This window comes from Drosophila biarmipes, chromosome 2R (assembly GCF_025231255.1).
Source record: "Drosophila biarmipes strain raj3 chromosome 2R, RU_DBia_V1.1, whole genome shotgun sequence".
Classification (NCBI taxonomy): Eukaryota; Metazoa; Arthropoda; class Insecta; order Diptera; family Drosophilidae; genus Drosophila; species Drosophila biarmipes.
The window spans coordinates 14,659,038-14,667,933 of record NC_066615.1 but is presented as its reverse complement, the minus strand read 5'-3'; the positions used below and the strand labels follow the sequence as shown (position 1 = coordinate 14,667,933).

Below are 8,896 nucleotides of genomic sequence, written 5' to 3'. Positions count from 1 at the left end.
GGGGGCGTAAGGAGAAAGCAGCAACAAAAAAGTCAATAAATGCAGACGCATTGGGGAAAATGACAGCGACACGCGTTGGCTTTTTAGGTGCGACTTTCTTTGTGCGTACCACGCGGCGTATGAGCAATACCAATGGCAAGCTATGAAGGTAAAATGGGTTAGGGGGAGTCCTCTGTGCCCAAGGAGGGGCCTCTACACAGAAAAGTAAGTACAATAAGCATATATTTTTGTATGCTTTACAGTGAAAACTATTTTAAAGGGTTTTCTTTTGAGACTCTAACTCATAACCTATTTATCGAGCTACTAATGCATCTTGGTCTTTATTTTTTATTTAATTGTTCTAATGAGTTTGTGTAAGTAGAGATCCTTGAAGAGTAATTTATGCTAATTAATCGTAGGGGAAAGATATAATTCAATAAATTATTCTAGATCAAATTAAATAGTATAACTTAATTTTGTAAGAACTTCTAATGAAATAAAAACCTTCTTTTCAAACATTAAAACTTTAATTTAAAAAAAATACCCATTTTAAACCCAAGAAAAACTCCATAAATTGTGAAAAAATGTAATACCCACTAGGTACAATCAGCCCGTTTTAATAACCAATACCAATTCTCCACAACACCCATTTTTCTCTCAGTGTATAAGCCGCGCGGAACCGTGTGGAGCCATGTGGAACCCCAAAACGGTCGCATAATGCCGTAAGTGCAGTAAAAAATCAATTTTGACAAAATGTTGAAAAACACACTCAAAGTCTTAAAAAAAGCTGGAGGAGAGTTGGGTCCCTTGAAAACCACTTGGGCGTAGGGTCTTCGAGGGGGCGTGGCACGTGAACGGAACCGATTGCGATGAAGAGGCCGCGGGGCGTTGGAAAATGACTGACAATAAAATGTTGGCGCAGCCAAAGAGCATTATGGATACAGGGTGCTCGAAGGCGATTGGATTAAGTCGATAAGTCCACGGGTGGGGGCTTCAAAGCACTCCACGCCGCCCATGAACGACACAATAACACTGGCGGTACCTGCCGGTTTTTGCTTTATTAAAGGCAGGCGTTCTCATACAGCCTAAGCTGATTGATGTCGAGGGGTTTCAGTTCACACATCTGCATAAAATAAATCCTAATGTGTGCGGCGCTGATGTTGGTTTTCGGTTGATGGGCAAAGAGTGACGGAACAGTTTCCTTTCACAGGTTTATGCTGGGGAATTTATTAAGTGAAAAGCGTGGATTATAATAAGTCATTGTACATGTTTTCAGGTATGCTTATTTTTATTTATTTCTATAAGGTAACTTAGTTTTTAAGTTCTGATTATATGACAATAATAAATATAGAACCCAAAGATTTAAATTTGTAATTATTCTTGTTTATCCACTTAAAATTATTCAGGATCTCATTAATCAACACCATAGTGCATCCATTCTTATTAAAAATGTAAATCTATAGTATTACATGCTGTATATTTTTACCCATTCATCATCAACAAAAGAAAAAATTTTAATAGTATTTTTACTGCTTAATAGTGACTTTTGCAAATACATGTAAAACTATTTCCATTAGTAGAGTACTATTTTTAATGGCTGGTTTAAGCACTCATATATATTTGTAATACTGAAGTACTATATAATAGTAATCCAAGCAAAATAAATACACGTACAACTGTTTTTGATAGTAAATCACTATTTGTAATAAAAAAAACTACAAAATGTTTTGCTTATATTTCTCATATTTCCCTAAGTTGGCTGTGATCAAAAGACTTTCTGTCGACGTCAAAAGCGATTCATTGTATTTCCTTTGTTAAAAATCCTAGAATTAGAATAGTCAACAAAACCATGTCCCAGGCAAGTCAACAGCCCTGCGACATGCAGTCCCTGCGATGTCTGCACTGCATGAAGGTGATCCGCTGCTCCCGCTACGATACCAGTGAGCTGGTGCGCCACATCGAGAAGGATCACCCGGAGATCTACGCGGTGACCAGCGATAAGATTAAGAACCTGCACAAGCTGGCCGCGGACCACGGCATCAGCGAGGAGCGTCTCTCGAAGATCAGCAAGATGACCGGTCTCTCGGAGTCTCAGATGGCCGAGGAGGCGGAGAAATGTAGGTGTATTTAAAGAGTATTTTAATTTGAAGAACTTGTAATATTTATAATGGACAGACATGGCCAAGAAGAAGAGTTCCGCCCGGAGTGGTGGCTCCGGCGCTGGAGAGCCGGCGCCCTGCAGCGGAGCCTCCTCGAAGTCGGAGAAGCCCAGCTGCCCGTGTCCATGTCCACGTCCCGTGGACAAGGCTACGTCCCAGCGCAGGAGCTGCTATCGGGCCTCCATCGAGCGCTGGGCTCCGGCGGAGGGTCGCATATTCTGCCCCTGCTGCGCCTGCAGCAAGCGGCCGCTGATCAAGGCCGCCTCGGAGATCGTGGACAACGGGTGCTGCGCCGCCTGGGTGGTCTCCTGCTGGCCCCTGTGCTTCCTGCCCTGCCTGATGTCCTCCGACAACAAGGTAGCATCTATTTATAGGTCCGAAAACTTGTAATAATAATTATAATATTATAATTGCAGGAGTACCTCTACTGCTCTAACTGCCGCACCTTCCTGGGCATCTACGATCGCGAGAACAGCTGTGTGCAGCCCAGCAAGGAGTTTGTGTCCTGCAACAAGTCCGCCACGCCCCCGCCCAAATCGCCCCTCCAACGACCCCCCTAAAAGTCCTAAAAGGACTTATTGTTAGTTATTAAATTGTTTGTGAATGTGTTTAAACAATAATCTACTTTCCTCTGCTGTAACAAAATTTCAGTCGAAATAACGTTTATAACAAAACAATACTAATATTTTAAAAACCAATGGGTCCGAATTTTAAATCTGAAGATGGCGGGAAAAAATGTCATGTATAATGTTATATTACATGTAAAACTCGCCAGAACTGAAGACTGCTATAAAAAAGCTATTAAATTGGCGGGAAAAAGTAGTGTCGCCAAATATTTGGTATTTTGCGCATTCCTGGTAAGGTCATACTCATTGTGACGCTGGAAATTGGATTCGGCTTTTTTATGATGGATTTGTCGCCAAACAACCAGATCGAGGACAGAAAACCCATCCTAACCGCCGACGGCTTGGTGCAGACTTCCAACTCCCCCTTCGAGCCGACCATATCGCAGGAGACGCAGACATCCAACGGAATCGGGGGCCAGTTGACCGTGGACCAGTTGGACATCGAGATTCTGCCCATAATCTACGACATTGTGCGCTGGTGGGTTGGCTATACGGATTTCGGGGCTAATGAACCTGTCCGGATAAGCCCGAGAAATCAAAAATAGCAGGGATGCGTCAGCAAGTGCGCACTCAAAACATGACCTTATATAACCAGGTGTCTTTGTGCTTTTCAGCGTGGAGAAGGATCCTCTGGAGAACGCCGTGAAGCTGCGCGAGTCCCAGGATTGCAATCACAAGGTGGGATCCCCTGGACCACCATGATTCCATGGTTTTAAACTGTTACCCTCATTACAGATCTTTGAGCTGCAGAAGCGCTTCGAGTCCGCCCGCGAGCAAATCCGCCAGCTGCCCGGGATTGACTTCAACAAGGAGGAGCAGCAGCAGAGATTGGAACTCCTGCGAAATCAGCTTAAGCTCAAGCAGCAGCTGATACGCAAGTACAAGGACACAGAGTTCTAGGTGGAATCTAGGAGCCAGAGAACCCGGCAAGATGGTGCTGCGACTGCTGATGCGCTACCTGGCCAACAACGAGCAGCTCATCCAGCGCATGGCGGATAGCTACCCAATGAGACGGGCTGCCCAGATGGTCGTTTCGCTCATGTACCGCACCAAGAGCTTGGCCAGGGAGCAGGGACTGCACGAGATGACGCCAGAGCGGTTCAAGTGAGTGTCCCAGGTCCATTAAGAAGATTATTCAGCTAATACCTCCCAAACTGCAGGTCCTTCGTTAACATGTTCAAGGACAATGTGCGGCAGGAACTGGATGGAGTCAAGAAGGAGCTCAACAACAAGAAAAAGAATTAGGCACCGGTTTCTAACTTGGTCAACTACTGCGATTGTACATACGTGGCAAGATAAATTTTAGTCAACTTTAGTGAACACAGATGAATAAACGTTGAAGTCAGAACATTAAACAAAATTATTTTAAATTGGACTCGTTTTAAAGATAAATTAAACCACAAGTTTGTAGTACAGAAAATTGCTTTTATTGAAAGGATTGAGAAACTAGATAGTTCATATTCATTTTCCTTATGGGTGATCTTAAATCTAGATAACAAAAGAAGGGAAAAGCAGATTGTCTTTCTGAAACCAAAGTTTAACAAAGGAAAATCAGGAATAAAACCCATCTTTATGCATTCACAACGCTTTAAACTTTATAAGTAATCAATTTTCCATTTGCTGGTCGGTTAATTTTTAAAATCAATTAAATTTACATTTGAAATTCTTTGATAGATCATAAAAAATAAAATTCCCTTGAGTTCATAAAGGTTCGAGAAAATGAAATTAAATTAAAAACCAATTTTAGCTATCATTTTTATAGGACTTAAGAACGTGTTAAGGGTCGATAAACCAACTTTTATTTTCTGAAAAACTAAAATAAAATTCATGTTGCTGTGACATTTTTGGTCTTAAGCCTAGAGAACAAAAAAATATCGAATTCGGTTTGGCATTTCGCACAGTGTACATTGGACGAGAACGGGACACGGAACAGTTTATTGAGGCAAACGCCAATTCAGATCAGAAGTCCGGACTGGAGAGTAGGAAAATAGATTTCAAAAATACTTTAGCTTACAAAACTAGAAAGAACAATATTCACTCTGAGAGACCTGGCGCCGCGACTTCAGCGGAGGACGGCGAGGAGATCTCACCGAGCGGCAGACCCAGCCCAGACGAGCCGTTGGACTGACCCGCTCCACCGCCAGGCGGAGTAGGCCGGTTATTTCGTTTCCGCTTGCCGCCCCGTCGACTGCCGCCCTCGCGCTTGTCGCCGTTCTGCTTCTCTTCGCCGACATCCTTGCTGCATCCCGCTCCCGATGAGCTGCCCTGGCCCTGCTGGCGGTGCTGGTTGTTGCTGCCATTGCTGCCGCCGTTCTGAGAACGCGACTGCATCTTGGCGGGCTTTGGGCGATACGGGGAGGCGGCTGCATTCGGCAGCGGGCGCAGGATGTTGCCCACCGCCTTGGTGCGTCCCTCGCGGAAGACAAGCCGCTGACCGGCGCGTATGTACTCCGGCTGCTTGATGAACCGGAACTTCACATGTGCCTTATCGCCCGTTCGCAGGCAATCGCGCGACATGTGTATGATGGAGGCCGTCTGCCGGATGCTGCCGCAGTGCACCATGGCTTGGTAGCGTGCCGATATCGTCGTGGGGTGGTGCAGCACCAGGATCTCTCCCTCGAACTCCCAGCAGGCCTGCGGCTTGAGATCCTGCGACACCATCACCATGCCCTTGCGCAGATAGGCCCGCTTGATCTTCTTCAGCGCAAAGCTTGCCGTTTGGCCACAGCGCACGCGTGCCACGTTCATCCGCTTGCGGTGGATGCTCTTGATGGTGATTGGCACGAATCCACCCACTGCGTCTGGACCCAGCATCAGGCCGTCATTCAGCCGAATGGTGCCCTGGAGGCAGGTGCCGGAAACCACAGTGCCGACACCCGGCACCGAGTATACATCGTCTATCTGAAACTCGGCAGGCAGACTCTCGGAGCCGGCCATGCGCGTGCTTAACAGGTTAAGGAACATCTTGAGCAGCTCCAGATTATCACCGGTCACATTCGACACCTGGAAGATGGGGCACAGACGCTCGCTAACGAAATTCGTAGCACTCAGAACGACATCGTCATGCGAGCGCACTACTACCGGAACCTTCCGGCAGCCCTGCGATTTGAGCATCTTGAACAGCAGCTTCATGTTTTCCTGCAGGACATTGGCCGGGCACATGTCAATCTTGGTGACCACCACAAAGACGGGCACGGCTAGGGCTAGAGCCAGGCCCAGATGCTCTTTAGTCATACCGATGATGCCGGCATTGGCGCCAATCTGAATGGAGGAAGTCCAGAGTTAGTCCTCGAAAAGGTTGCCAAAACGATGTACTCACCATCAGCATGCCAAAGTCGGGAGCATGTCCTGTCATCCCAAAGACGGTGGTTTTCAGATAGCGCTCGTGCCCCGCCAGATCGATGAAAGTGATCACCTTGGCCGAGTTCTCGCAGATCTTCACCCAGTCCAGGTGGCCGTGGTCCGGCTTATTGACCACATTGCCCACGCCATCGAAGCCGAGGATGTCGTTGCCCACGGAGCTGGTGCGCCCACTCTCGATCTCGTGCTTGTGACGGAACAGCCGCTGCCGGGCATGGCCCCGGCCATTGTCCAACTCGCCGTGGGTGAGCACGCCCAGCAGTGTGGATTTGCCAGCATCCACATTGCCCACAACGGCGACCCTGGTCAAATGGGAGAATGGTTAGATCATCACTCTTGGAGCATTATCTTTTAACCTACCTTATCTCCATAAAGTCGGTCGTCTCGATATGCTTTCGGATGAGGAACTGCGCCGATTGGCCCTTCTCTGCCCGCCGCTCACGCAGCTTGACCACATCCGCGTCTATGTTGGCCGCCAGAAGGTGTAGCGTGGCCACGGAGGCCTCAAACTGCTCCGGATTCAGGCCATTGTCGCTGCCATCTTTTGTGAAAATGAGAATAAATATTAGTATGGGTTTCAGGGCAGGGGCACCTTTTGAAAGAACTCACCCTCGCCCACGCCAATCTCGTAGATGGTCTCCCCGCAGTTGTCGGCTATGCGGTCCTGGAGCCTCTTCTGCAGCAGCTCCAGCTGCTCCTCGGTGGGCTGGACCAGGACATCCTTGCCCCGGATGCTGGAGTAGTCCACGCTCAGGGCGGCCATCTGCTGCGGCAGGCCATCCACGTTGAAGATGTTGCTCCGGGCCGTCTTGATGCCCACGCCCACGGCCACGCCCCCTGTCCCGCCATTTGGGGCGCTCTGTACGTTATTCATAGTGCTGGTAATTGTCGGTTGCCTCACTGTATCCTTGGAATCATTGGAATCTGTGTGTGAGTGTGCAGGTTGATGGTGATGCGTGGTGTTCGATGAGTTCTGCAAGGATCAGAGAGCAAGTGCATCCGGTTAGGAGGTGGTGTGGCTTGCAGACTGGAGGCAATCCCGACCTATCCTACGCCCATTTGGCTGAGCTGTGCTTTCGTCTTATGCCATGTGTTTGCTGCTTGCATCGCGGTGGTGAAATAAAATGGAAGAAGCCAGCGACGCCGCTTTTATAGCAGACAACGAGGATGATGAAATCGGAAGCTACGCATGATGCAATATTCGTTCTACTTGGGTGCTCCAAAAGAGAGCGGTGAAAGAGACAGAGAGCAGGAAGAGAGTCTCCCGGGGGAAATCCCCGCGTTCTTCAAACATTTCGTTAGAAAGCGAAATTGCCGTTATCGTGTTGGTTCTTTTTACCCTCGATGGAATTTATCCCTATGCAGATCCTAACTTTTGTCAATAAAATTACATTAAAGGACAAAGAAATATACTAGACCCTAAAGACTACGCATGATGCAATATTACCATACTATTGTGTACTCCAAAGAAAGGCTTTAGAGATAAGGGAAGAGACTACAGGAAGAGAGCCTTTAAAAAAACCCTCATATTTGAAACATTTCGATTTAAATTGAAATGACTATTCTCGGTAAAAATACAAATTCTTGATAAACTCTAGAAGAAATTACTGCGCCCATTCTTTGAGTCATAATTCCATTTCATATTGAAATTAACTTGTTCTTTTTTATAATATCAAAAGACTAGTACTCTTAGGTTTTTAAAAACTGCATTGTACACAGTACCCACAAAATATAGAAATGTACCTTTTCTTTTTACAATAATACTAAAAATATAGTATTATCTATGTATTCCTAATGGAAAGCAATAAGAAGAACCTGATTAGCACTCACAACAATCAGGCCCCCTGGGGTTAAGAACAGCTGATGGCCGATTTGTATTTGTTTATATAATAACGCTTTGTTGACGTACACAAAGCGCAGATAAATAGCAACAAATGGCATTAGTTAGTACGCATTTTTCGCCGTTTATTTATAGGCGGCAAACAAAGAGCGCAGGTAATCGGTATATATGTGCGTGCCAAACATATGTACCATGTACTTGCGTACATACACGCACACTTGTGTTTTGGCAAACCAAAACAAACACAAAATTTGCACTTTATGCGCCAATTTTCTCGCTTTCCAGAAGCTGCGGCAGGCTGAGGAAATTCTTTCAGTGGAAATTAAGTAACCACATAAACAGTTAATCAGCTGAATGGCCCATTGCAGTTGGCTGTTGAACTTGGGCAACTAAAAGTGAAAGGACACTGGGGAGCAGGGGAAAACGGACGAGGATGTGCGCCCCGCCACTTACAGTTCATATAGCCTTTTGTGCTCCTCCGGTCCGTCGGGTGTCTGCCTCTATTGGTTTTGGTTTTAAAGCGATTTGTACATCATTTGTTTAGCTTTTCCCGTAAAATTGTTTTCCGCGTCCCGAAGCCACGTACCGCACGGCGTTGCCAGATCGACTTGGTATCGTTTGTACCGAATGCTGGCTATCGATAGGTAATTGTGATTACAATTAAGTGGAAAGTGTTATTACAAGAAATTTAGTTAGAAATGGAAATAATTGGAATAACTGTAATCATTTACATTGGAAGTGCTGGAAGTGGAAGCCCCCTAAGGTCAAACTACCCCTAATGTCACAGTTCGCAATTTAAATACCGATAACTTTCGACATTTCACAACACTAAATCACCTGCCATCCCTAACCCAAAAAGGTAAACAAACACAGAAAGTAAATACACGATGAAAACTTGGAAAAGTGTTGGCGTTATTCACAGAAAATTGAAC

At 46.1% G+C, this 8,896-nt stretch overlaps 4 protein-coding genes across 5 annotated transcripts; 3 read left to right on the top strand and 1 right to left on the bottom strand.

Moving 5' to 3' along the window:
- The first annotated feature begins 1,735 nt into the window (after nt 1-1,735).
- On the top strand, nt 1,736-2,836 carry LOC108036285 (uncharacterized). Its single transcript, XM_017112296.3, has 3 exons — nt 1,736-2,096; nt 2,155-2,495; nt 2,555-2,836. Exons 1-3 carry the CDS (start codon nt 1,829-1,831, stop codon nt 2,696-2,698), a joined length of 753 nt encoding a protein of 250 aa, XP_016967785.1. The 5' UTR covers nt 1,736-1,828; the 3' UTR covers nt 2,699-2,836.
- A 157-nt stretch (nt 2,837-2,993) lies between these two features.
- Nucleotides 2,994-3,664, top strand: LOC108036583 (mediator of RNA polymerase II transcription subunit 9). Its single transcript, XM_017112839.3, has 3 exons — nt 2,994-3,242; nt 3,379-3,442; nt 3,500-3,664. The coding sequence occupies exons 1-3, from the start codon at nt 3,043-3,045 to the stop codon at nt 3,662-3,664; spliced, it is 429 nt and encodes a 142-aa protein (XP_016968328.1). The 5' UTR covers nt 2,994-3,042.
- A 31-nt stretch (nt 3,665-3,695) lies between these two features.
- LOC108036584 (protein NCBP2AS2 homolog) lies at nt 3,696-4,124 on the top strand. The gene is made up of 2 exons (XM_017112840.3): nt 3,696-3,868; nt 3,925-4,124. The coding sequence occupies exons 1-2, from the start codon at nt 3,696-3,698 to the stop codon at nt 4,007-4,009; spliced, it is 258 nt and encodes an 85-aa protein (XP_016968329.1). The 3' UTR covers nt 4,010-4,124.
- Nucleotides 4,125-4,643: 519 nt separating this feature from the next.
- LOC108036585 (GTP-binding protein 1) lies at nt 4,644-8,585 on the bottom strand. Of its 2 annotated transcripts, none has more exons than XM_017112842.3 (5): nt 8,418-8,585; nt 6,734-7,097; nt 6,485-6,665; nt 6,084-6,426; nt 4,644-6,025 (listed from the first exon to the last, which is right to left on the bottom strand). In XM_017112842.3, exons 2-5 carry the CDS (start codon nt 6,996-6,998, stop codon nt 4,799-4,801), a joined length of 2,016 nt encoding a protein of 671 aa, XP_016968331.1. In that variant the 5' UTR covers nt 6,999-7,097; nt 8,418-8,585; the 3' UTR covers nt 4,644-4,798. The 2 variants fall into 2 exon arrangements, with proteins under 2 accessions (XP_016968331.1, XP_016968330.1); XM_017112841.3 differs by lacking the exon at nt 8,418-8,585 and adding an exon at nt 7,169-7,267.
- Nucleotides 8,586-8,896: the final 311 nt, after the last annotated feature.

What these genes read in the sequence shown, in the direction of transcription:
- LOC108036285 (XM_017112296.3), top strand. Translation starts at nt 1,829, where the DNA reads ATGTCCCAGGCAAGTCAACAGCCCTGCGACATGCAGTCCCTGCGATGT. An exon ending in GGCCGAGGAGGCGGAGAAAT is followed by an intron (nt 2,097 to 2,154) that starts GTAGGTGTATTT and finishes TATAATGGACAG; the next exon opens with ACATGGCCAAGAAGAAGAGT. An exon ending in TGATGTCCTCCGACAACAAG is followed by an intron (nt 2,496 to 2,554) that starts GTAGCATCTATT and finishes TTATAATTGCAG; the next exon opens with GAGTACCTCTACTGCTCTAA.
- LOC108036583 (XM_017112839.3), top strand. Translation starts at nt 3,043, where the DNA reads ATGATGGATTTGTCGCCAAACAACCAGATCGAGGACAGAAAACCCATC. An exon ending in ATCTACGACATTGTGCGCTG is followed by an intron (nt 3,243 to 3,378) that starts GTGGGTTGGCTA and finishes TGTGCTTTTCAG; the next exon opens with CGTGGAGAAGGATCCTCTGG. An exon ending in CCCAGGATTGCAATCACAAG is followed by an intron (nt 3,443 to 3,499) that starts GTGGGATCCCCT and finishes CCCTCATTACAG; the next exon opens with ATCTTTGAGCTGCAGAAGCG.
- LOC108036585 (XM_017112842.3), bottom strand. Translation starts at nt 6,998, where the DNA reads ATGAATAACGTACAGAGCGCCCCAAATGGCGGGACAGGGGGCGTGGCC. An exon ending in CGAGATTGGCGTGGGCGAGG is followed by an intron (nt 6,666 to 6,733) that starts GTGAGTTCTTTC and finishes TTTTCACAAAAG; the next exon opens with ATGGCAGCGACAATGGCCTG. An exon ending in CCGACTTTGGCATGCTGATG is followed by an intron (nt 6,026 to 6,083) that starts GTGAGTACATCG and finishes TCCTCCATTCAG; the next exon opens with ATTGGCGCCAATGCCGGCAT.
- LOC108036584 (XM_017112840.3), top strand. Translation starts at nt 3,696, where the DNA reads ATGGTGCTGCGACTGCTGATGCGCTACCTGGCCAACAACGAGCAGCTC. An exon ending in ATGACGCCAGAGCGGTTCAA is followed by an intron (nt 3,869 to 3,924) that starts GTGAGTGTCCCA and finishes CCCAAACTGCAG; the next exon opens with GTCCTTCGTTAACATGTTCA.